At 46.7% G+C, this 23174-nt stretch overlaps 1 protein-coding gene and 1 long non-coding RNA gene across 15 annotated transcripts in view; one reads left to right on the plus strand and one right to left on the minus strand.

The window, feature by feature from the left end:
• Nucleotides 1-23174, plus strand: part of Armh1 (armadillo like helical domain containing 1) — a 55896-nt gene that overhangs the window by 21138 nt on the left and 11584 nt on the right. For 6 of the 13 annotated variants that reach the window (XM_038332778.1, XM_038332775.1, XM_038332777.1 and 3 more), the window contains 7 exons: nucleotides 4700-4896; nucleotides 6190-6274; nucleotides 17980-18102; nucleotides 18174-18246; nucleotides 19147-19276; nucleotides 19377-19454; nucleotides 19616-19707. In XM_038332778.1, the coding sequence (XP_038188706.1) occupies nucleotides 4700-4896; nucleotides 6190-6274; nucleotides 17980-18102; nucleotides 18174-18246; nucleotides 19147-19276; nucleotides 19377-19454; nucleotides 19616-19707 (778 nt within the window). Of the gene's footprint in view, nucleotides 1-4699; nucleotides 4897-6189; nucleotides 6275-17979; nucleotides 18103-18173; nucleotides 18247-19146; nucleotides 19455-19615; nucleotides 19824-19897; nucleotides 20849-23174 lie in introns of those variants that run through there. The other 7 variants (XM_038332779.1, XM_038332781.1, XM_038332783.1 and 4 more) reach the window with 7 other exon arrangements.
• LOC119816262 lies at nucleotides 6808-20915 on the minus strand. 2 transcript variants are annotated; one of them, XR_005285707.1, is made up of 4 exons: nucleotides 20881-20915; nucleotides 20267-20445; nucleotides 12072-12146; nucleotides 6808-7826 (listed from the first exon to the last, which is right to left on the minus strand). It is a non-coding gene; the product is annotated as an uncharacterized LOC119816262 (long non-coding RNA). The 2 variants fall into 2 exon arrangements; XR_005285706.1 differs by lacking the exons at nucleotides 6808-7826; nucleotides 12072-12146 and adding an exon at nucleotides 19814-20110.

The following is a 23174-nucleotide window of genomic DNA, read 5'->3' on the forward strand; positions in this document are numbered from 1 at the left end:
CTACAAAGGAGTTCCAGGACAGCCAAGGATACCTAGAGAGACCCTTTCTCAAAAAACCAAAAGTAAATAAATAAGTATCACTTGGGCTATAGTGGTGGGTTAACAGCAGTTGGTGCTCTTTCGAAGGGGCCAGGTTCTATTCCCAGCACCCACACAATGGCTCACAAATGTCTGTAACTTCACTTCCAGGAGATCCAGCACTTTCTTTTGGCTTCTGCAGGCACCAGACTCACAAGTGATGCACAGATATTCATGCAGACAAAACACTCATAAGCTAAACTTTAAAAAGACTAATCATTTAAATTAATGAATGCCTACCATGCTGGGTATATATAAAGGTGTTAGGAGAGAAGGATGAAAAATATGGCCCCTAAAACTAAATGTGCTTGTGCATGCCTGCAATCCCAGCAGCTGGGAGGTAAAGGCAGAAGGATCAGAAGTTCAAATTCATCCTCAGCTATACAGTAAGTTTGAGGACAACCTGAGTAACACAAGACCCTGTCATCATCATCATCATGATAATAATAATAATAATAATTTATAATAATAATAGTGTAGCAGGTTTTCTCAGACTGTCAGCCTCCAAATCATGACACAGAGACTTATTATTAGTTATGAATGTTCACCATTTGTTTAGGTTTGTTTCTGGCTAGATTTTTTTTTAACTTAACCTGTTTCTCTTCATCTACACTTTGCCTTGGGGTTTTTTACCTTTCTTTCATTCTGTATGTCGTACTTTCCCGGCTTCCTCCTGGCTGGCCCCAGGCATCTCCATCTCTTTCTCCCTCATTCTCTCCCAAGCCTAGATTCCTCCTCCTACTTATTCTCTCTGCCTGCCAGCCCTGTCTATCTCTTCCTTGCCTAGCTATTGGCCATTCAGCTTTTTAATAGACTAATCAGGTATCTTAGGCAGGCAAGGTGAAACAAATGCAACACATCTTTTCATAGTTAAAAAAATTCTTCAACATAAATGTAACACATCTTTGCCTAGTTAAAGAAATATTCCACAACATTTCTCCCTTTTGTCTAAATAAAAAGAAAGGTTTTTAACTTTAACATAGTAAAACTTTACACACTAAGAACAGTTATCAAATAAGAATTACATTTACGTGCTGGGTGGTGATGACGCCTGCCTTTAATCCCAGCACTCAGGAGGCAGAGGCAGGTGAATCTTTGTGAGTTTGAGGCCGCCTGGTCTACATAGTGAGTTCCAGGACAGGCTCCAAAGCTACACAGAAAAACCCTATCTAAAAAAAAAAAAAAGAATAAAATGAACTACATTTACAATCTCCACTTCTTTTGCATTTGGCAAATTTGGAGAAATTACTCTATTATCTATCATGTCTTGATAAGTCCAAAGTTTTGTACCTAATTTACCTTCTATCATAACTAAGGAAAATTTTAACTATAGCTATCTAGTCTTTAACTCCATCAAAGACCCCAGAAGGATATATTGTTACCTGAGTAAGTAGGAAGTGCAGTGCAAGCCACTTTCAGAACTATACATCTAGATGCCTGGATAGTCAGCCAAGTTTCTCTGGAACATTGGGTCATCCGTCTTCAACCTACAGGCCTAGAATATCTGGCAGACTTTCCTATGAAGCAAGAATTTTGAAGGACTGCCCTACCTACTTTATCTTTGCAAAGTTTGGCAGTCACTTTTCTCTGTGTCCTGCATGTCCAGTTTGGTATAGTAAACTGTAAACAGTCAAGGCAAGGGCAGTTTCTTGCCCAAACGGCTAACTTTGCCACAATAAAAGCAAACTACATATGGAGATTTGTTGATGTCCATCATCCTTTTATGAAGTAGATTGGTGCTGCCAGGAGCAGACATGTCTCACTGTCATGAAAAGCCCCATGTTAATAAAACATTTTACTAGCCAGGCAGTGGTGGCACATGCCTTTAATCGCAGCACTCAGGAGGCAGAGGCAGGCAGATCTCCGTGAGTTAGAGATGATTCCAGTCCACAGAGCAAGTTCCAGGACAGCCAGAACTATTATACAGAGAAACCTTGTTTCCAAAACAAACAAAAAAACATTTTAAATGCCATAGTCTGTAGGTCCCTAAAGTGTTTGAAGATCACCTATGTAAAATATATATATGTTTAACCTTGAAAACATATATAATATGACTACAAGTTTAATTATTATAAATTACTAACATGCATTTTTAATTATGCATTCCATTTTTAAATGAGCTGCATAAACACAATACCCCAAACAATAGTAGCAATGTACATACCATATAACAGAAATAATTTTAAATTTCAATATTCCAAAATCCATACCAATGTAAAATATTTGAGGTTAATAGTTGTATTTTTATCCTATATTCCTATATCCCCATAAACAATGACAAATATCCATAACCTACCAAATGACCAAAAACCACCTACCCTACCTCTTGGGAATGTGGGCATTGTGTTCTCTAGACTGCTTCCTGTTGTCTGGGGGTGACAGCATCTCCAGGGAATCCTGAGAAAATAGAGATACTGGTCAAGTCCTGGAGAAACTAGTTGTAACATTGTTGTCCAGTCTCAGAACATTTTCATGCAGAGGGATCCATATAAACATAACCTGTCTTGTAGTGGTTTATCACTTCATGTTTATAGACAATATTTTTAGGAGGTCCCCCCCATCAAACCTGGTCTCTGTTAACCTTGAAGGAATCCACAGACTTTCGTTTCCTGTGAAAAGACAAGCATAACCTCTTCCACAGTGCGGTTCATTTTCTGAATTCCATGTTAACATTAAGACATCCCTAAAGTATCTAGGTTGGTCTAATTCAGGAGTCCCTGTTACAGTCCCATGCCTCTCAGCAGCTGCCACTCATTAGCATCCAAAACAATTCAGAGTCAACAAAACACCACAGAGGGTCCAGACTCCCTGTGTATTTCCCGTTTTATGGGGCATTTTCCCCTTTTATGTCACTTTACTCTCTTTAAAGACTTTTAAGCCGGGCGGTGGTGGCACACACCTTTAATCCCAGCACTCGGGAGGCAGAGGCAGGTGGATCTCTGAGTTCGAGGCCAGCCTGGTCTACAAGAGCTAGCTCCAGGACAGGCTCTAGAAACTACAGGGAAACCCTGTCTCAAAAAACCAAAAAAAAAAAAAAAAAGACTTTTAAACTATTTATTTTTCCTATGACTTATGACTGTCTATCTTTTTTTGTTTTGTTTTGTTTTGTTTTCTGAGACAGGGTTTCTCTGTAACTTTGGAGCCTGTCCTGGAATTAGCTCTTGTAGACCAGGCTGGCCTCCAACTTACAGAGATCCACTTGTCTCTGCCTCCCAAGTACTGAGATTAAAGATGTGTGCCCCACCACTGCCCGGCTTTATACCCATTTTTTTCTTTCTTAAGCCTATGCACATTTTTAAACACATTGTAACCTGCTTAGAGGTTTGTGGGGTTTTTGTCTTTTTTTTTTTTTTTTTTTTGGTCTGGACCTGTCTTTGCTGCATGTCTCTAGCCTTTTCTGACCACAGGAGCCAAACCTTAATCTATTTAGCTAGGCCCTCTGCTGTGGCTCTGGCGGCTGGCTTTGCCCCCTCCCTCGGTCTGGTTAAGCTTTTAACCAGGAGCCACATTTAAGCGCCCCAGCTCTGGGAAGCTGGTGCCCACACTGTGGCAGGTGTTTCTCCTTACTGTGCAGCTGCTGGAGTACTCGCTGTATGGCAGAGCCTCTTAAAGGAGCTGTATCCTGTTTGGGGTTTTTTGTTTGTTTTTGTTTTGTTGTTTTTGTTTTTTCAGCTTTCTCAGACCCTGTGTGGAAATTTGGGTCCCATGTTGGAACACCAATATAAGGCCCTGTTCTTAAAAAGAGTGCAACCAACTGGGTGTGGTGGTGCACACTTTTAACCCCAACACTTAGGAGGCCGAAACAAGCTAATCTCTGTGAGTTTGAGGCCAACCTGGCCTACATGGTGAGTTCCAGGACAGCCAGAGCTACACGGTGAGATTGTCTTAAAAAGAAAAGAATTACAATCTGGTGGGGAAGAGTTGTATGCCCAGCACAGAAAACAAAACTGTGTTTTGAAGTTTAAGATGAATCTGCAAAATGTGAGGATGAAACAGTTTCTGACGTTCTTTCGCTGAGTAGCAAACGCATGGCCTTGTGAATTCCCTTTAAGCTACACACACACACACACACACACACACACAGAGAGAGAGAGAGAGAGAGAGAGAGAGAGAGAGAGAGAGAGAGAGAGGGAGGGAGGGAGAGAGAGGGAGAGGAGACACAGAGAGAGAGAGACAGAGAGAGAGAGGGGGGAGGGAGAGAGGGGGAGAGAGAGAGGGAGGGAGGGAGGGAGGGAGGGAGGGAGGGGAAGAGAGAGAGAGGGAGGGAGAGGAGACACAGAGAGAGAGAGAGACAGAGACAGAGAGAGAGGGGGGAGGGAGAGAGGGAGGGAGAGAGAGGGGGAGAGAGAGAGGGAGGGAGGGGGGGGGGGGGGGGGGGAGGGAGAGAGAGGGAGAGGGAGGGAGAGGGAGGGAGAGGGAGAGAGAGACACTGGCCTATGCTGCACAGAACACAGCTGAAAGTAAGCACAGCAGTAATGCAACATGAAAACTGAGCCTTAACTTCGGCTCCATTAAGCAAGCTTGATCGAAAAGCTCTTAAAGCAATCCCCATTATGCAACCTTGAGTGGGAATGGCTTTCCTCAATCCTGTCCGATTTCGCGTTTTCTCTTCTTTGCCCAGGTGTGAGAGCCATAGCAGAATTTCTGGCAAAGTCTAAATCAGAAGAGACCCAGGAGGAGGTGCAGATTCTGCTGGATGCTCTGGTCCATGGTAACCCCAAGTACCAGAATCAAGTCTATAAAGGTCTCATAGCTCTGCTGCCCTGTAGGTCCCCCAAAGCCCAGCAGCTGGCCATGCAGACTCTCAGGATTGCCCAGGTGAGCCACAGCTGTGTTCTGGAGTTCTGATTCACATGGTCTAGTCCAGCATCGCTTCTGGAAGGCCAAGGGGGGCTGGGAGTTCACGCCTCCCAGCAGAGTGATTTGTCCTGTTTATTTAAGGATCAGAAAGATATTGGCAGACTTCAAAGCGGTTCAGACAAGCAACAAGGATGACTAGGGAACTGAAGGAAAGATTAAAGGCATCCATTTGACAGGGAGTGTGTAAGGGAAGAGACCAGATCTCGCTCCTTGTAGAAGCTCTCCCCCCCGCCCCCCGTCCCACCCCGGCTTCTGCCCTAGATTGTGAGTGAAGTCAGGTTTGGAGGATAGTGGCATCATGCCTACAAAGGAGGGGAATGTGGTTTTGACATGGATGGTCAAAACTTTCACAAGTGCTCCAGAAGACAGGCTGGAGGGTAGCAGACGGCAAAAGGGCCTGAATAGTGGCGGTGGGAGTGGGTGCAGAGGTGACCAAGGTGGGTAGACATTTCTGAGACAGAAGGTGTAGAACTAAGAACAAATATCAAGCTGGGTGGTGGCAGCACACTTTTAATCCCCGCACTCGGGAGGCAAAGGCAGACAGATATCTGAGTTCTAGGTGAACCTGGTCTACAGAGTAAGTTGCAGGACAGCCAGGACACAGAGAAACCCTGTCTCAAAACAACAAAAGAGAGAGAGAGAGAACCACTGCCCAGAACTGCTGGAAAGGCCACTCCATGGAAAATTAAAGTCTAAAGCTCCGGAGAAAGGCCCAGGATGAAAGACAGCAGTTTGGATTTCACAAGCAGTTAAATAGCAAGTGGAAAATGAAGTAAATAAAATTCCCCAGGAAGATGCACCAAGTCAGGGGAGAAGATGGGATGCCTCCTGGAGCTGAGCTGAGCTGAGCTGAGGGGGCTGCATCTCAGACCTGAGAACCCTGGAGTTCCCAGTGCCTCCTAGAACCAGAACTTAGGTAGACCTTGCTTACCCGGCTCTTTGTCTTTCAGTAGCTGGTGCGTGTGACACAGGTAAAGTCTGAAGAGGTAAAAGTAAAAGCTGAGATTCCAGAAAAGATTTCAGGATCAGTTTCTCAGGGAGAAACTTTTGTCCCTCCCGTGTCCTCCCTCCCCCACCCGAAGTCTCAGCCCTTGGTCCTGCATGTCTTAGTGGGCAGCCAGGAGACTTGGCTTAAAGGCTTGAGCTAAAGGCTACAGTGCCAATTCACCCCACATTCACGCTCTGGGGTCCTCATCTCACTTCTTCTGAGCCTAAAAAGTCACCGCTTTTCCCTCTTTTCTGTCTTGTCAGGCAATCATTGGAGCGACGCACCCCAGCATCGTGGACTGTGTGTTGAAGGTTCTGGGCACAATGCACCTGGAGGTCCAGTACGAAGGTAGGGAGGCCCCTGGGTCACCAAAGGCAGTGAGAGGCACTTTCTCCAACGTCTCCCTCCGATCATAAAGAGACTGTTGCTGAGTGTCTAAAATAGCATTGGGAGAGGGGGAAAGGCTGGTTTAGTATCAACCAGCAAGACCCTCAGAATATAGTAGTTGTATTACATTTGTTTGAGCAGTCGTTAGAACAGGCTAGGTCCAGAGCTGTCTCTCATGTGGCTCTTGCCATCTGCCCTGAAGCCCCTGTCTACCACCACACCCAGCTGTCTTCTGTTAATTTAACACCTGCACCTGTTCTAAGAGTCAGGGCTGTGAATGAATGAATGAATGAATGAATGAATTCTATCAGTGTTAGATGCTCGTCCAGCATGCACAGGCCTGGGTTGAACTTCAAGCACTGAGAGAAAGAAAAAGAAAACCTAGCATGTTAGTACAGACTTGACAAGAGAATCTCAAATTCCAGGCTAGCCTGGGCTACATAATGAGGTTGTCTCATAAGAAAATAAATAAACAGAAAACACTCTAGAGGATGTCTTTTTTTGTAAAACTAACTAATTCAGACTAATTAATGGCATCCATCAGTTTCCATTAATTGAGTCATTCATTTATTGAACTTCCGTAAGCGTTTCCCTTTTTCTCAAACAGATCCTGCAGCCTACCAGGCTGTCTGGTGGTTGAGGAGCGAATGCCAGGCATGGCTGGTGATGGCTTCTTGATTTTGTTTTTTTTCTTTTTCCTTTTGAGACTTGTGCAGTCTAGGCTGGTCTTGAACGCTCTCTTCTCCTCTCTCAACTTCCCCACGTGCCGGGATTACAGGCATGCAGCACCACAGGAGGCCATGTCTTGTCCTGAGCTCTCAGTTCTATCTCCCTACTGGGATTATGAACCATTCCACTGCAGTGACCTCAGAGGCTGTGTCCTGGGCACCTGACTTGGGCAATGAGGAAGTGAGACAAGGATAGGCAGAGAGACAGGCACACACACGGGGGGGAGGGGGGTGCTGGAATTAGGTGGACTAAGCACTCTAATGGAGAGTACCAGCAGCAGGTGAGCCAGCAGGAGGCAGGTGTATTGTTTGTGGACCACTGCAAAGGAGGCAGCAGGGGCTCCATAGGCCAACAGTCTCAGGCTATCAACATCTGGGAGGCAGAAGCAGAGGCTGAGGGTGACCATTGCTGGAAGCACTGGTTTGAAAACACCACAGTACTCATCCTGGTTTGTACTTGGTCCTGGAGAAGCCCTTGCTGTCCCTCTGAGCCTCACCCAGAGAAGGCTTTGCCATTTCCATGGCTCTGAGGCTCTGGGGTCCTTGACATGGCTGTGCTTGTGTCAATGACACATTCATTCAGGATTTCGTTTGTTCCCCACACTCCACCATGCTGGGCAGGACCCTGGTTGGTTGGTTGGTTGGTTGATTGGTTGGTTGGTTGGTTGGTTGGTTTTAGTTGGTCTTGGTCTTGAAACATAGTCCAGCCTTGCCTGGAACTCTTGACCCTCCTGCCTCTGCTTGCCACCACATCCAGCTAATTACTGTGATTTTAACACCTGCACCTGTTCCAAGAGACGGGATTGTAAATAAATGAATGAATGGAGGGAAGGAATGAAAGAAGGGAGGAAGGAAGGGAGGAATGGAGGAAGGGAGGGGTAGAAGGGTGGAGGGGTGGAAGGAGGGAGGGAGGGAGGGAGAGAGGGAGGGAGGGAGGGAGGGAGGGAGAGAATCCGGGCACACAGGATGTGGTTCATCTCTGCTCTACTCTCTGCACAGTTGAGGCCACAGCTGGGGCTACAGCTGGGCCTAGTGAACATCAGGATCCTGGGTTCTTTTCCTTTGGCCCTGGCACTAGTATGACTCCACACAGTGCTCCTTATCATCCTGTTTGCACTTCATATTTGGATATATTATTCATCATGAATGATTTTTGCATTAATTTTCCTTTTTGCGAACATTATTTTAAAATAATAATTATTCTGATGCCAACTTTTTTTGCCCTCTCTGCTTATTTTTATATCTGAAGAAAGTCTTGGTCTTGGGGCTAATTCACAGGGCTGAAGTCATTGGGGGCAGGACTCAGCCAGAGCCATCAACTGCAGCACTTAACATGTAGTCTTTGTGTGGGTCGTTGGCGTCTCATAGCTTGGTGTGGGGTCTCATGAAAGGGGTATCACAGAACATCATGCAAGAAATGCAGGGTGAATTTGGATGGCCTTTTGTGGCCAAGCCTCCTAAATAGCATAACATTGTGACCTATAGGAATTCACAGACCCTAGGGGCTGGAGAGATGGCTCAGCAATGGAGAGCACTGCCCGCTCTTTCAAAGCACCCAGGTTCAATTCCAAGCACCCACATGGCAGCTCATAACTACCTGTGACTCCAGGTTCAGGGGATCCAACACTTTCAGACAGACATACCTGCAGACAAACCATGAATGCACATGAAATAAATAAATAAACACTCATGGGACCAAATAGACCCCACACCTCAGGGGAGAAAAGGCCAAATGATATTGTGCCCTGTCTTTAAAACCACCACAGAGGGAGGTGCTGGATCTGGGAGGTACCATTCCATAACCAAGTGGGACAGACTTCTCTCCCTTTTCCTCCACCAACAGCACAGTTTAAAAAAAGGTTTTGTGTGTGTGTGTGTGTGTGTGTGTGTGTGTGTAGTGTGTGTGCATTATTGTGGATGTTCATAGAGGTCAGAAGAGGACTTTGGATCCCCTGGAGCTGGAGTCACAGGCAGTTGTGAACCAGCCAGTATGGGGGCTGGAATTGAATTCAAGGTTTCTGCAAGACCTCTAAATGGCCAAGCCACCCCCGTCCTGTTTCCTGACGGGCAGAGTAGCATGGGAGGTCATTGGTGTGGGTGCCCCGGGGTGGGGTGGGGGTGAAGCAAGGCCGAGGTCAGGGCCTTCTTAGCCCACTCCAGGAGTTCTGGCTCCTGTGCCTGACCCACTTCACTCAGAAGGATAAAAAGCAAGCAAGGGAGGGACCGACACCTAAACTTACTGTCGTCTTAGGCTTTTATGGCACTGAAGGTGTAGAATTTTGTTCAATGACCTTCCACTAAGAATGCCAAAATCAGAACTAAGAAAGGACTTCTCCAAAGCAGTCCTGCCTGGAATTTATCTCTATTTATAGCTGCTTTGAAGAGAAAAATGTCACTTTCCTCTCGGGAAAGATTGCTGTTCCGGGAATTGGTGACAAGACAGGACTTCTCACAACTAGCAGTTTATAGAGAAAATTCAGTGTGTCCTGTCCCTAGTGTAGAGACAGGAGAGGCTGCGCAGCGTGAGGCCAGCCTCCTTCCTGAGTGAAACAGTGAGACCCTCTCAGAACAACAAACAAAACAGAAAACAGGGCTGGTGAGTTGGCTCATAGGTAGGGACACATGCCACCAGGCTTGTCAGCCTGAGCTCGATCCCCAGTGTCCACATGGAAGGACAGAGCTGTCTCCTACAAGTTGTCTTTTGTCCTCCACTGCACACTGTGTCATGTGCACAACATAAACACACACAATAAATCAGCTTTTACTTTCATTTTATTTCATTTTAGATAGTGTCTCACTATGTAGTCCTAGAACTCACAGTCTGCCTGTCTTTGTTTCTCAAGATTAATCTCAAGATTAAAGGCATGTATCAGCACATGGAAAGAAATGTAAATCATTTTTTTTTATTTTATGATATGGTGTTTGCCTGTTTGCCTGTATGTATGTTTGGAGCCAGTGGAAGCCAAAAAAGGGCACTGGATCCTCCTAGAACTGGAGTTACAGACAGACAGTTGTGAGTTGCTCTGTGGGTGCTGGTAGTTAAGTTAAACCCAGGACTTCTGGAACAGCTGAGTCTCTCAAGTACCTTACAAAAACTGTAAGAGAAATTAATGAGCTCAATTGGGAATCTTAAAAGGTGCCATGTTCCCTAGCACTGTAAAAAAAAAAAAAGTGATATATGCTTTTAATCCCAGTACTCAGGAGGCAGAGGCAAGTGAGTGGATCTTTGAGACTTTAAAGTCAAACTGGCTCACCTAGTGAGCTCCAGGACAGCCAGGGCTGCCTTGGGGACATGAAATTATAATGTATCCCGTGGTTAGGAGCACACTAATTCACAGTCACTACTTTGTCAGATCCATGCTGGACAAAAGTCAGTGGACAAATGACCAACTTGATGAATGACAATTCACGAAATCACTGATTTACGGAAGACACGTGTCCTTCAAGTATTTGTACAAGGTTTAGCAGTTCATATCGGTGGTAGCAGCCTCCCTCCCCCAATCCCAAGGGCCCCTTCCTCAGCGCCCCCTTTCTGCCGTGTGCTGGCCCTTCCTCCATGTCTGTGGCCCTGACACCCTCATACTAGCTGCTAAGAATGAGCAGTCAAAGCCACGCAGATGGAGACATCTCCCTGCCCTTGTCCCCTGCCACCAAACAAAGCAGAGACAAATGGTACTTGAACAGTTGCATAAAACTGCAAAAGCTGTTAAATGTTTGTCTGTATTAGGTATCTAGTTCTATAATAAAAACCATCCCTAAAACAGACAGTAAAGCTCTCACTATGTAGCCCAGGCTGGGCCTTGAACTCACTATGTAGCCCAGGCCAACCTCAAACCCTTGATCCTATGACCTCAGCTTCCAGAATGCTGGGATTACAAGCCTGTGCCACCACATCTGGCTAGTAAGAATTTCTTAGTGTTTATGGGTCAGGAATCTGACAAGAGCTTCACTGAGCACTTAGTTTCTTCCTTTTTAAAAACTAATTTACTGTTATTTCATTTGCATTGGTATTTTGCCTGCATATGTATTGTGTATTGGTATTGTGTCTGTGTGAGGGTGCCAGATCTTGTTATAGACATTTATTAGCTGCCACATGGATGCTGGGAATTGAGTTTGAGTCCTCAGGGAGAGCAGTAGGTGCTCTTAACCTCTGAGCCATCTCTCTGTCTCTCCCCCTCCGCTTTTGTCTCTTGTTTTGTAACTCAGGCTGGCTTCCCAATCCTCCTGCCTTAGGCTCCTAAATGCTGCGAATACAGGTGTGCATCACCATACCCAGCTGTGACTTGGGATCCTTTGTGAGGTTTTCCAGGCAAAAATATCAGCCAGACTGCTGCCCTCTGAAGGCTGGGCTGATAGATCACTCCCCACGTGGCCATGTAACTCACTCCAAGGCCTTGGAAGACAGTACAGGCAATGGTGCAGGAAACCTCAGTTCTTCATTATGGGGCCTTTGCTTCTGGCTGCTGAGTGTCCTCACAACATGGCAGTGGTATCTCTCAGAGAGATCCAGCCTGGTGTGGTGGCACACAGCTATAGTCCCAACACTTGAGAAGCATAAGCAGTTGGAGCTCTGTGAGTTCAAGGCTGACCTGGTCTAGAAATTGAGTTTCAAGGATCCAGGGCTACAAAATGAGAGAAAGAGAGAGAGAGAGAGAGAGAGAGAGAGAGAGAGAGAGAGAGAGAGGAAAGAGAGAGAGAAGCAAGGACCTACAAAATGATTCAACAAGTAAAGATGCTTGCCATCAAGTCTGATGACCTGAATTTGGTCTCTGGGACCCACATGGTAGAAAGAAAGAAAGATGATTCCCATAAATTATCCTCTGACCTCCATAGGTGTACTGTTGCCTGTATGTTCCTATTTGCACACACACACATACACACACACACACGCACACACCTACCTTCAAAATAGATAACCAAAGATGAAAAAATACAAAATAGATATAGAAAATAATAATAAAACTAAATAAAACCACCTAAATATAAAGAACAATTCCCAGAACAAGAAAGACTCCCTAAGAGCTCTCTACCTGTATGTTTCTTCTGCTTCATCTTGTCAGCAAGAAGCCAGTCCAGCTCCAACTCACAGGAGAGTAGGTTCCGTCCTAAAAAAAAAACTGTTGGTGGGACCATCAGGATGGCTGAGCAGGTAAAAGCGTTTGCTGCCAAACCTGATGATCTGAGATCAGTTCCTCTAAGGCACATATAGATAGAGGAGAAGAAGGGGGCTGGAGAGATGGCTCAGGTGTTAAGAGCACTGGCTGCTCTTCCCGAGGTCCTGAGTTCAATTTCCAGCAACCTCAAGGTGGCTCACAGTTACCTTTAGTGGGATCTGATGCCCTCTGCTGGCATAAGGGCATATATGAAGATAGAATACTTATAAATAACTCTTAAAAAGAAAAGACAGCGGGCAGGGGGGGAGGGGAGAACTGAGTTGCCCTCATGCTCCTCTGAGTGTAACACTCAGGCTGTGGCACATGTACCTCCACACTCACACATCATACACACACAGTAAATACATACAAAATTGTTAAAACTTGGTAGGCATTTTTGAAAACTGCCTTATTCTCTAATGAAAACTCTGAGCTAGAACATGGTGATGGTATGTGTAATCCCAGTGTTGAGGCAGGAGGATGGAGAGTTCAGCAGGGCTACAAGGTGTGACACTGTCTTTTTCCTCTTGGTTTTTTTATTCTCTCTATATAGTCTTAGCTGTCCTGGAACTCACTATGTGGACCAGACTGGTCTCAAACTAATGGAGATCTGCCTACCTCTGTCTCCAACTGCCATTAGTAAAGGCATGTACCACTATGCCTGACCAAATGACACTGTCTTATGAAAAACAAAAGTCCTTGAAAAACTAACAAATAAGTTCATCATAGGGCTGGAGCGATAGCTCAGAGGTTAGGAGCACTAACTGTTCTACCAGAGGTCCTGAGTTCAATTCCCAGCAGCCACATGGTGGCTCACAACCATCTATACTAAGATCTGGTGCCCTCATCTGGCGTCTTCTGGCTACGTGCCGAAAGAATGCTGTATACATAATTAATAAATCTTTAAAAAAATAAGTTGATTATAAAATGACTATTAATTTCGAAAAAAATGATCATTTGGAGAATAAAACCTTACCTGTTGACCTGATAACTGGAATTCACTGGAGGTGTTAATTAAATGGCCACATGTCCTATAATGAAGGTAATGGGGTAGCTGATACATCAGCCCCAAAGTACAGCTCCTGCACCAACATAGCAGGAATCTCGAGAGATGTCAGATACAGAGAAGAAGCTCTCCAAGCTGTCTCTAACCTACACACACACACACACACACACACACACACACACACACACACACACAATGTAGTTAAGATGTTAACATTTTAAAACCCTATTTAATGTGTAAGCATGTGCATGTGTATGTGCATGAAGTGACCTGGGTCATCTCCCAGGCTCCAAAACCTACTGACTTATAAACAAGTGCCTCAGTTCACCCAGTGATATCAGCACGGAGACTGGGGTGCTTAGTTAGCATTGAAGGGTTTTGTTATACGGTTATCCAGGGTCTGGGGAGACATCCCAAGGCCAGCTTGTTTCCAGGCTCCGCAGTGATGTTTGACTCAGTGCACATCACAGCCTCGCTGTATTGGCCCAGAGGAGAAAGCTGGGGAGGTGACTCGGTGATTAAGAGCAGTTGCTGCTCTTGCAGGGGACCCAGGTTGGGTCGCACACGGCAGCACAGCGCTGCACCTGGAACACTGCACACATAGAGGTGAAACACTCAAACTTATAGAGTAAGAATGAATGAAAGGCAAAACCAAGAAAGCTTGCCTAGAAGAGCAGACAGCATGGGGTAGGCTCACCACCGTAATCCAATACTCAGGAAGAACAGACAGGATGAACGTCAGGAGTTCAAGGCCAGCCTGAGCTACAATGACCCTGTCGTCAAACAAACTGGTAAGGTCAGTAATTTAAGGTCATCCTTAACTACGTAGCAAGCATGAGTACAGCCTGGTGCAGGAGACCTGAGAGAGAGAGAACATGTCACCATAACTCCAACCCATCAACTTAGACCACAGCATTAGCTCATAGTGTTAATATGACGTGGGCGTTTCTGGCCTTTAAAGATAATAACGGAGTATCTTGGAGCACACATCTTTACTGCCAGCCCTCAGGAGGCAGAGGCAGGAGAAGGATCTCTGAGTTGGAGGAGAGCCTGCTCTATGTAGCAAGCTCCAAGACAGCTGGGACTACACACAGAGACCCTGTCTCCAAATTAATTAATTAATTAATTAACAATAATGATAATGAATTTTTGTTTGTGTTTTGCTACATCATCCAGGATGACCTTGAACTCCTAGATTCAAGTGACCCACTTGTCTCAGCTCCTCTCAGCTTGCTCCATAGACTTACTACATCCTGTTAGACTTTACAGTTGTGTGGCTGTGTGTGGGTGTGTGCTTGCATGCTTGTGTGCGTGCACGAGCTCGCGTGTGTACCCACATGTGTGCAGGTGCATATGGAGGTCAGAGGTTGACATCACATGTCATCCTCCACCATTCTCCTTCCATACTGAGGTCTCTCCCTGGCCTGTGACTCACCAGTGTGAGCTGGGCTAGCCAGCTTGCCCCTGGGATCCCCGTCTCTGGCTCCCTGGTGCTGACCCCACTGTCCGGCCCCCATGCCAGCCCAGCATTTACCTGGGTGCTGGGGACCTGAACTCTAGTTCTCAGGCTTCCTAGCCAAGCACTTTAGCTGCAGATCCTCTCCTGCCCTTTAGTACATGCATGTATCTGTGTATTATTTACAGGGAACGCGTGCATGCGACAAGGTTGTGAAGGTCAGAGGACCGCTAACAACTTTTGTCCCTACACTATGTGGTCCTTAGGTCGTACTCAGCTAGTCAGGCTTGGCTTCAAGTGCCTTTGTCCACTGACCCATCAATCTCATCAGCCTCCCCAGCCCTAAAAAAATAATTTTCTAAAAGTATTTTTAGTTGGGCATGGTGGCATATCCCCGTAATCACAAATGAAGGAGGCTGTAACAGGAGGATTGCCACAAGTTCAAGGCCAGCTTGCTCTACATAAAACAGTAAAGACTCTTGTGTCTAATAAATGATTAACCAATCAATCAATCCACCTATCAATCAATCAATTTTTTGGTGTTTCAACATTGGTCTTTGATTATGATGCAGCAAAAGGTGTAGCGAACTAATGTACTTTTAGTACTTCAGCATCAGTATTTGGATAGGACGTAGTTAACAGAATGGCAGAACACACGCGTGAATCAGAGAACTCGACCGCCAAGCACATCCCCCTGAAAATTTATATTGATGTGCGCTTCCTCAGCACAACCAGGAGGTGGCAGTCTTGTCTAGATGTGCAGAGTAAACTGGCACCCTGATTTCCCAAAACTCTAGGAGCAGAGAAGTCCTCTGCTGCTTCAGAATATGTGGGCGCCTTGGAAGGAGCTGCATGTGACCAGACGTTTTAGATTTATTCTGCTCACTGTAAAGGCTTCTTCATCTTGATCTATAAAATGTTTATATTTACAGACAGATTCGTATTTATAGACAGATTAATAGAAACAAAATCTTACTACTTCCCTAAACACAGATTCTACAGAGGAGGCTAAACTGGATAACTGAACTTCGCATAGAGTTAAACAAAGACATCGAGGCTTCCACTAGAGGGGAACAGGAAGTGAGTGCAGGTTCCAGGAGCTTGAGGGGAAGAGACACAAACCAAGGGTTTTCTGGTTACACAGAGTACACAAGCAACCCCCTGTGATGCTGTCTATGTGGACAAGGGTCAGACCCCAACCTCTGTTTCCCATGAAGAGGTCTTCCCTAGACAACAAGAATGGCTTGTCACAGGAATGCTGTTGATAGCCACTGCTGGCTAACACAGATCCCTTCACCATGTCAGTCCCTTGACAGGGGGCAGCCTTTCACATTCATTGCCATCCTCAGAGACGTTCAGTTTCTCTAACAACCAACTCTAATATTGGGCATGGTGGCACACGCCTCTAATCTAATCAGATCTCTGTGAGTGCAAGGCTTGTGTGGTCTACAAAACGACTTCTAAGCTAACCAGGGCTATGTTCAGAGACCCCGTCTCAAAACAAAAACAAAAACAACCAACTCTAAAATCACACACACACACACATACACGCACTTCACACACACACACACACAAAGTGGGATATCTTACTTTCCCCCCAACATATGGAATATTTAAGGTTCCCAGGTGCTTTTTCACTTCCCTTGTTCCCCCTACAAGACAGGGTTTTTGTGTAGCCCTTGCTGTCCTGGAACTCACTCTGTAGACCAGACTGGTCTTGAGCTCACAGAGATCTGATTCCCTCTGCATGCTAAGTGCTGGAATTAAAGGTGGCACCAATCCCACAGGGATTGTCTTTTTTTTTTTTTTTTTTTTTTTTTTTTTTTTTTTTTTGTACTGGACCACTTCTAAGAGAACATTAACCCAGTCCACTGCCCCAACATTCCTGTCCACGGACTCTCTGAGGAGGCCTCTTGTTCTCAATTCCTTCATCTTTTCTCAGAGGGATCAACAGGGAAGCATTTGAAACTCTAGTACAGACAGGGCTGTTTGCTTGCTTTGGTTTTCTTAGACAGGGTCTTAGACAGCTTGGACTACCTCAGACTCAATCCACAGTAAACAATGACCCAGCTCCCGAGTATTGCTATTAGGGCATGTGCTGCCACACACCATCAGGCTGTGGACTCTCGCTGTTCTCTGGGATTGAGCAACGACTCTTTCCTCTTGAACGAAGTGTCCATCGCGTGTGAGTAGCTGTACCTGTACCTGGAGAGCACTGCCATTTCCTCAGCCCGTCCTGTGCCGAGCACATGCTCCATCGCTGTTGGACAGGGTCGGGGGTGGCTCAGTAAACTGCTTGCTCAGAGGACGAATGTCCCAGAGAGACATTTGAGCAACGCCTTGCCTTTTCCCTTTGGGTATAAATAGTGAGAGCTGTGAATTTTAATCACAATCAGAAATGACTCAAGGATAAATCTTCATTTGTCCCAGGAGCTGCAAGCATCCTAGTTACATAATTATTGCAAGATGGAGCTTTTAGTGTAAAGTGGGTTCTCAAAGTTGATATTTGTCTCCTGGAAGATAAGATGCTGCCCGTGTCCAGGGAATCACATAATCATCGCTTCTTTTTTTAAGATTTATTTATTTTTTATGTGTACAACATTCCTTCCATGTGTGCATGCACGCCAGAAGAGGGCACCAGATCTCATTACAGATGGCTGTGAGCCACCATGTGGTTGCTGGGAATTGAACTCAGGACCTCTGGAAGAGCAGCCAGTGCTCTTAACCACTGAGCCATCTCTCACTGGGATCCTGAGAGTCCACCCGGTCACGTCTCTCTTCACATCTCAGGCATAGACATAGATTCCCAGGGTGCCCTGGCACTGCGGTGGCATCCTGCTGTAGCTGCCAGAGTGACACAGTCAGAAGAAAGGAGCCAACGCACTCAGATCCAAACACAGCTGCACTGAAACACACAGCAGCCGGGCAAGTAAGAAAGACAGGAGACTGGGATGTGGGCCTTGACTATTGTTTCATCTACATAAGGTTTGGGAGAAGCCAAAGAGGCCCAAGTGCTCTGTGCCACCTCAGGGCTGGACCCTGTCCCTGTACAATATTGATGGATCTGATTCCAGGTTAGAGCATCTAAGCAATCAAGAATGGCAAAGGGGCTAGAGAGATGGCTCCGTGGTTAAGAGCATTGTCTGCTCTTCCAAATGTTCTGAGTTCAATTCCCGGCAACCACATGGTGGCTCACAGCCATCTATAATGAGATCTGGTGCCCTGTTTAGGCATACAGATAGAGCACTCACATACATTAAATAAAGAAGGGAGTGACGCATTTTGAAAGGCCAGGCCTCTCCAGCATCTCTGTCCCTCCCCAGCCATCGAGTTGATAAAGGACCTGATCCACTATGACGTGCGCTTGCCGCTGCTTAAAGGCCTTGTGGCGCTGCTCATCCCACCAGTCAAGGAAACATCCAAACTGCAGGCCAAGATCTTCACTGGTAGGACTCCTGAGACGGGACTGCCCTGGAGGAGGAAAGGCCTTCCCGGCTCATGGCCCCTCTTTCTTCAGACTCTTCAGTTCTCCAGATCACCACCCAGCTACCAGTGTTCCTGCAGCAGGCCGCAGCCGCCAAGACCATTGGGTAGGCCAGCAGCGGGACTGGGTGATTATGGCAGTCATGCCTGAGGCTGTCTGCAGCCCACGTACTTTTCTGCCTCCTGAGCCCTGGGAGTAAAAGCGTGTGTCACTGTGTGCAGCTCCTAATATATTATAATTTTAAAAGAAAGACACAAGGCTGGGCACATCTTTGAGAGGTGGAGGCCCGCAGATTTCTATGAGTTCAAGACCAGCCCTGTCCCCTGAGGAAATTCCAGACCACCCAGGGCTTTATAGTGTGAGTGTGGGCTTCTCAAGAAGAATTGCAGCCCATTGTCTCATGTTTTCATTTTGTTCTTGTTTTTGCAACAAGATCCCTCAATGACAGAGAGTCTATGTAGATGAGGCTATTCTGGAACTCTCTACATAGACAGACTAGCCTAGAACTCACAGAGATCCACCTGCCTCTGCCTCCTGAGGGCTAGGATAAAAGGCTTGCATCACGAAGCCTGGCTCTGCTGGAATTCTTGTTTCTCAGCTGCAGAGAAGCACAGTGTGGGGATATTTTATTTGTGCTCTAATAAATCAAGCTTGCCTGGAGATCAGAGGGCAGAGCCAGGCACTAGTTAACCATAGAATCCAGGCAGTGGTGGCTTTGATCTGAGCACTTAGGAGGGGGAAACAGGAAGTGATGTGGCTGGGCAGAGAGAGGAAGTCATAAGGTGGGGGGCACAGACAGGAGCTAGGCCCATTTCAGGCTGAGAAGCAAGAGACACAGGGGGTTTCCGTCTGTGCCTTTGTCTCTGTGATCTTTCAGCATTTACCCCGATATCTGGCTCCAGGTTTTCATGAAGATCAATTAGAATTCATGCTACATGGGGTGAAGGGCTCCTTTCCCTTCCTGTGTCCCCACAGTTTTTCCTGTCTTTTCATCCTTCCTCACAAGGATCCTGGCACGCGGTGACTTGAAACTGGCAGAGGAGCTGCTGCACTTTCGCGTGGTCCACAGCCTCATGACAGCCATGGGCAACACCGACCACAGCAATAGCCAGAGACTGGCCAGTCTCACACTAGAGGTGCTCGGGCCGGGGTGGGCACGAGGCAGATTGCAGGGCATGGCGGTCAAGGCAGCTGATCCCCACACGGTCTTGCTACACTGCCCACCTTCTGCCACAGTACTTTGTGCAGCTGTTCCCATTGGTGGAGGAGCATGTCCGCAAGGCCATGGGGGAGGAACTCTACCAGCTCTTTCTTGTAAGTATTTTCACCCCCACCAGCCTTGGCAGTTGCCCAGGAGAGAATGGTGCCGCCCTCCCCCTCTCCCCTCCCCCCCCCCCCCCCCCGCAAAGAATGAATCTAGTCAGCTGACTTGGCCCCGCCCCCAAACACTGTCTTCTTGTCCCTACCTGCCCTAGCTAGGAAGCTGGGAGCAGGACCTCTCTGCCTCAGCAGCTCTGCTTGCAGTTAACCTTCCTCTCAGGCCCCACTCCAGGAGCCCGCTGCTCTGGTGCCCAGCCAGGCTCCCCTGCTTCCATCCTCAGAGCAATGCTGAGATCTTGTACACAAAAATAGATAGCATTCAGGCGGACATCTTGGCAGCCAACAAAGTCAATGTTACCAAAGGTGAGAAGGCGGTGAGGGGCCCAGAGCCCAGGCAGAGCCAGCAATCAGGCTCATGCCGGTTTTGCTGCCCGCAGCCTTACACCTCTGTGAAGGCACCAACGCCAGCTGCCTCAACTTTTTCATGGGCCCTGGAGATTTGAACGATGTGGAATACGTCACCCATCTTGAGAAGCTCAATTCAGAATCCAAGGAGTGACAGAGTCCCTGTGGCAAACCAGGAGGCCAAGACTGTGCCTCGAGGAAGGCTGTCTGCCAGGAGGAGCTGTTGAAGACGGGTCTACTCGGTTCTGGGTGGGAAACCGGGAGTTAGCAAATGCAGGGGAAGAGGGGGAGCTGTTGCTGCAGAAGGGTCTAATAAAGGGTTCGCATATCTGTGCTGTGTAGTTGGACAGGAATGGGAATCACAAGAGCTGTGTAACAAGGTTGGGGGTGTTCCTACTTACCAATAACAGGTCCCAAGGGAAGGGCCCTCAAGACCCTGGAAGAGCACCAGGGCATGCTGTGGAGCACCAAGGCCCTTGCTCCTTTAAGACAGTGGTTCTCAGGCTCTCTAATGCTGCCATCCTACATGAGTGGGTGATGAGCCATGGGCCACGGGGGTGAAGCAGTAAAATGTCAGATTCTAGAGACACAGAAAAGGAAAGCGTGAACATAGGTGTCGGACCTCCACGCTGTCCCACACTGTAGAGCATTTCAACAAGCACTATTAACCCTCAGTCATAGAAGGTGAAGCTGACAGTACGGATACCAACTATTTAAAAAGATTAGAAAGGCTCCTACTATAAATGTAAGCTTATATGAACATTACATTATAATTCTATATTGCTTTAAATTCTCACCTAAAAAATTACAACATAGGTCCTGTGGAGCCAACACAGAACCTCCAAAAATTGGTTTGAGCATGAACTCTACAGCATAGGTTAGAAGCTGGCCGCGTAAACTTCTCAAAGAAGTGGAATCTTACATTAGTAATGGTTACTTTTCCTCAACAATTTATACAAATAAATAAACTGTGTAATATCTCACTTCATTCTGTCATTTATCGGGAAAGTCGTACCATTGTGATGTCGGAAAAATGAAGGAAGCCGGTCGAAGGAAGCAATGACGCCTAGCAGTGCATTGTGGGTATGTAAATGACGTTAAGTTGCCCGGCTGGGATCTCCGAAATATTTCCTCTCCAGTTCCGCCATGTAAAGGTGTGAGATGACCACCAGAGGGCAGTGCCAACTCCAGATTTTCGAAGTGGAAACCTCAGCAGTCTGAATTCAAATGGAACCCAGGAAGTGCAGTCAGTTGTAGAGCCCTTGTGTATACGCGAGGGACTGGATTTTACTCTCGGCATTAATCAGTAAATAAACAACAGCTCGAAAACGAGCGTATCCGTACGTTTCTTTAACACAAAGGATTGCACATCCGAGGTCCTTGCCTAAGACACTGGAATGTGTGTCAAGCCCTGACAATGGGAAATTGAAAGACACAGGGGCCAAACCCTGGAGAGAAGGGGAGGAGGGGGAGAGGAGGCGGCAGAACTTTCCTCACCTAAGATTTGCCTCGAATGCGATCAGAGACTAATACAACTAGACCGCTGTGCGGTTTAGTTTGCTCGTTTGGGGTGTTTGGGACAGGGTGACTTGGAGCCTAGGTTAGCTCAGTCTCTCCGTGTAGCTGAAAATGACTTTGAACTCGAGATCATTCTGCCTGCGATTCTCTAGTGCTGGGGCAACCGGCATGGGTCACCACATCAAACTTGGTTTCAAACTTGGTTTTTGTTGCTCCTGATAGATTGTGGAAGCCCACGTGTGACTCAGTTTCCATCTGGAGTCATTTCTGACTTAAGGAAGTCATTTGAGTTCAAGGTTCCCTGCTCGACTTGCTCCAAATATCCTTGAGGGCTGTGAGAAAGTTCTGAGTAAGCCCATGAGAAAGAACACTTTTGCCTAGATGAAAGACACGAGCCGGGCGGTGGTGGCGCACGCCTTTAATCCCAGCACTCGGGAGGCAGAGGCAGGCGGATCTCTGTGAGTTTGAGGCCAACCTAGTCTACAAGAGCTAGTTCCAGGACAGGCTCTAAAAAAGCTGCAGAGAAACCCTGTCTCGAAAAACCAAAAAAAAAAAAAAAAAAAAAAGAAAGACACGTTATCTATTAACATTTGGGCTGGTGTATGCCAGCCTGAGACACTCCTCCTTAGTGTGGGAGCTGCATGCTACTAACTGAATTCTTAGATTGAGAAAATACACCAGCTCCAGCTTCCTCCCAAGTACCGCCCAGGGAGGCAGCCAGCTGACTGGACTGCCCTCTTTTCTGCCTCCTGCCTCCAATTAGGACATCTGCTGGCTGAGAAATAAACTCGGGGCTATCTGGTATTAACCTTCAGGCCTTCCGGTCTATCCTTTGTTTCTGTCTTCATTTCTCTTAATCTAACATTTCCCCAGCTGATTTCTGGCAGAGCAGGCTCCCAAGGTAGGTGTTTTTGGTTTTGTTTGTTTATACAGTCCCTGCTGGAGGAGAACTCGATGCATACACCAGGCAGTCCTTGAACTCACAGACGAGCCTGCTTCTTGCTTCCTAGTGAGGGGTAAAGGCATCGTGTTGGGGTGACCTGATACTCCCTTTCACCATCCCCCACATTCACACGTGTCCTGTGGTGTTGTGACAAGCTGCAGAGCAGGAGGCCAGAAGCCAACTAGAACAGATTTCTCTTTTGTTTGTTTGAGGCAGGGTCCCAATGTGGAGCCTTGGCTGACCTGAAACTCTCCAGGTAACCCAAGATGTCCTGAAACTCATGGGCAGTTCTGTCTCTGCCTGTCTCTGGAGTGCTTGGCTTACTGGCATGTGTCACCATGCCCAGCTCAGGATGTTAAAATGTCTTAGGCTGACACCAACGGATGATTTGGGAGAACAGACAAGAAATGTAACAGTGGTGATGGAATTGAGAAGAACTCTGATGTCCAGGGGTATTGGAATGTGGGGTCTTGGGACTGTCACTCATGCACGTTCAGAAAAAGTCTACGACTCTCTTGTAGGATAAAATTCCTACAAGTTGAGGATAAAGAATTGGTCTGGGCTTATTTTATATTTCTAACATTTATTTTTAATGGTATGTGTGTGTAAATGCAGCTTTCTTGGGTAAGTGGGGAGCATCAGATCCATCAAGAAGAGAGCTGGAGTTATAGGTGGTTGTGAGCCACAGGATGGGTGTGCTGGGAAACCAACTTGTGTCTCTGAAAGAGGAGCAAGCACGCTTAAACACTGACCCCTGTATCCATTTCCTTGGTTGGGATTTTAAAATGTCAAGAGGGAAAGAGGAGAGAACTTATAAAATTATATTGTACAACTTAGGACTCCTAAAC

Source organism: Arvicola amphibius, chromosome 6 (assembly GCF_903992535.2).
Source record: "Arvicola amphibius chromosome 6, mArvAmp1.2, whole genome shotgun sequence".
NCBI lineage: Eukaryota > Metazoa > Chordata > Mammalia > Rodentia > Cricetidae > Arvicola > Arvicola amphibius.